This window comes from Rhagoletis pomonella, unplaced genomic scaffold, assembly GCF_013731165.1.
Source record: "Rhagoletis pomonella isolate Grant_MI unplaced genomic scaffold, Rhpom_1.0 Rhpom_scaffold_18773, whole genome shotgun sequence".
Lineage (NCBI taxonomy): Eukaryota > Metazoa > Arthropoda > Insecta > Diptera > Tephritidae > Rhagoletis > Rhagoletis pomonella.
Genome location: NW_023477290.1, coordinates 1 through 2,833, shown reverse-complemented (window position 1 = coordinate 2,833; position 2,833 = coordinate 1). Strand labels below are relative to the sequence as shown.

The 2,833-nt window shown below is 35.2% G+C and overlaps 1 protein-coding gene across 1 annotated transcript; it reads left to right on the top strand.

Moving 5' to 3' along the window:
- Positions 1-6: 6 nt before the first annotated feature.
- On the top strand, positions 7-664 carry LOC118732323 (the record flags this gene model as incomplete). Its single annotated transcript, XM_036461455.1, has 3 exons — positions 7-68; positions 157-287; positions 392-664. Coding segments are annotated over exons 1-3 (436 nt in total), but the record flags the coding sequence as incomplete, so codon positions are not given.
- Positions 665-2,833: the final 2,169 nt, after the last annotated feature.

Genomic DNA, 2,833 nt, shown 5'->3' with positions numbered 1-2,833 from the left:
ATGCAGGGCTATAATGTCAACTCCTCATCAGTTAAAATGAAGATTGATAATCTGACGGCGAAATATAGGTAACATTAATCCTTTCAAGAAAGAATAAAATACTTGTGTGTTGGTGTTGGTTGATTTTTCCGACTTCTTTGTACGCATTTTTCATAGAAGGGCCAAGACAGCTATGGGAACAACAGGAGGCTCTCCTGCATCATGGCCTTTATATGAGCAAGTGCACCAAATAATTGGTGGCTTCTCAATAAATAATGTAGAGGCTCTAATTGAAGAAAGTTTTGAAGGTAAGTCTCGATGGAAGACATTCAAATTCTTTGCCTTTGATGCAAAACTATTTATTACATTTTATCTTAATCTATGTGCATAAATTCTAAAAATTCATTTTCAGTTTCAGAGTCACCAACCCATCTCTCATCGCTGCCGCCATCTCTGACCCAGATATCGCCATCACCATTGCCGTCTACTTCGTCCTCAGCATCCGACAAATCTAGAAGAAAAAAACAAATGGATCGGTTAGTGACGGTCTGCGAAAGCCTCCAGACCAATTTTTCGGAAGCTATGGATAAATTTCCCAAATCAAATGAAGAATTGGTGGAACTTGAAAAAGCAAAACTGATGGCAATGCAGGAGCTGCAGAAAGACGCGAAAAGATTGACGGATGGTGTTTTAGATTTTTTAAATAGATTTTAAGGAATAGTATGTAATGTCTTGTGAATTTAATAATTTTTTTTACACATTTAATAGATTATAAGGAAATAGTATGTAAGATCTAATGAAGTGAACTGTTTTTTTTTATAGATTTAAGAATTACTCTTTAAGAAAATGGAATCAAATATGTTGTGATTTTTTTTTTTTATGTTAAGAAAGTAGTATCTTAGATCTTGTGATATGAACTTTTTTGTTTTCAATGTAATATACATACATATACATACATATGTATGTATATTTCCTTTTTTGATTGAAATTTTTTATTTTATAAAACGAATGAAGGCTCTTTGGCTTTATATTAAGATGAAAAAATGAAACTGAAATAAATGTGATAATAACGTACTGAAGTATGAAGTGAAAGCATTCCTTATTGATTCAGCTTCTGTTAGGCTTTGGTGCAAATCCGCGGATTGTGGTTGCCTTCTACCATGGTGAAATGAACTGAAGGTGGCGCATTCCCGAAACCGCTACTTTGGTTTTGCCGACTTTGACATTTATGGCAATACGTAAACAAACTTTTTGTTTAGAAACAAGTGTAAACGTATTGCAAACGTATTGTGTACTTTCAAGTGAAAAATCGAAGTAATTCGTGCGTTCTGAAGTAAAAAACGTTTTATTTGTAATAAAAACTTTATAAAAATGTCGTGGCGTGTGTTGAATTGCAGCAGCCGTAGGGGTAAAGCCCCCAAATGCAGTTTTTTTTTGTTTCCCCGCGGCGACGCCTTGGCCAGAAAGTGGGTAGAGTTCTGCCGGCAGGAGAAGCCATAAAATTTAGACACCAGCGTAATATGTATGAAGCACTTTACGGACCACTTTTAAACACGACATGTTAAGTTGAAAACGTTGAAATACCACAAATTACAAATTAAAATCGGAGGTAAGCAAGCATCGACCACTTTCTGCAGGAAAACATGCGCTGCGACAAGATATTATCACTTTTTCGGCACCTGCAATACAAACACAAAAATTCTAATAGTTAATTAATAAGACCTATTCTTTTGAACACATTTCAAGAGTGGTTGTATATTTTTTGTTAACGTATATTCAAAGATGGCTTGAGAAATTGGTGAATCGAAAAGAAAACACGTTTTCTCACTGCAAATTCACAACTGTCAACTCATTGTTCTTCGCCATATTCTTTGTTTACCCGTTGCCACAAATGTTATTCTGCGGGAATGCGCAATCTTGTATTCTATCGTTCTTGGCCTTCTACTGCTGTCGTTATCGTTCTGCTCAGTTAGCCAAGAAAGTGAAACTTGGTCATTTTCCGCTATCAGAAAGTTGTGCAAGGCACAACAAGTTTTTATAATGGAATTCGCATTATCAATTCTGTTATCAATGCCTTTTCCAATTCGACGAAACCTATAATTGTACATACACATGCAAGTAGGTTATTCTTTTAAGTGTTTTTATTTAAAATCCACTTTTATGTTGCTTAATTACCTTGCTTTCAATTGTCCAAAAGCATTTTCAATGACTCTACGTGATTTCGAAAGTTGATAATTGAAAGTTTTTTGCGCTGGTGTTTTATCCAAACTGAATGGAAAAGGTTTCATTAGATATTTGGAAAAAACGAAAAGCGGAGTCTCCAAGAATGACAACTGGTATATCAAAGTTTCCTAATTTTGTGCTCATTGAGTACAGAAGCGAACATTTCTCTAGCTCTCTCTTTAAGCTGGACTTTTCAAAGATTTGGGAATCATTGCATCGTCCGGGACTGCCAACGTTTATATACAGAAAACGATATCTTAAAAAGAAACGAAAAAAATATATGCAACAAGAGCTTGTAAAACTGTCGAATACCATCCTTTATAGTTGATATAATCTACTGCTTCTTCCGTTCTAGGTCGAATTTCTATGTGGCAACCATCTTAAAAATATTATATGTAGCTGTTTATACACAGTTTTACAATTTTAAGAAAAGCTTACCAAGCGCTCCCAAACATTGAGGGAATCCAATGCTTTTAAAACCATCAACACACTCTTCAATGGTCTCTCTACTTAGCGGAAAGTAGTTGAAATACCCTGGGTGCAATACTTTCCATACTTCCTTACAAAATTCCGAAAGAATTGTGCATACTGTCGATTTTCCCACTCCAAATAAGTTCGCAATACTGCGATA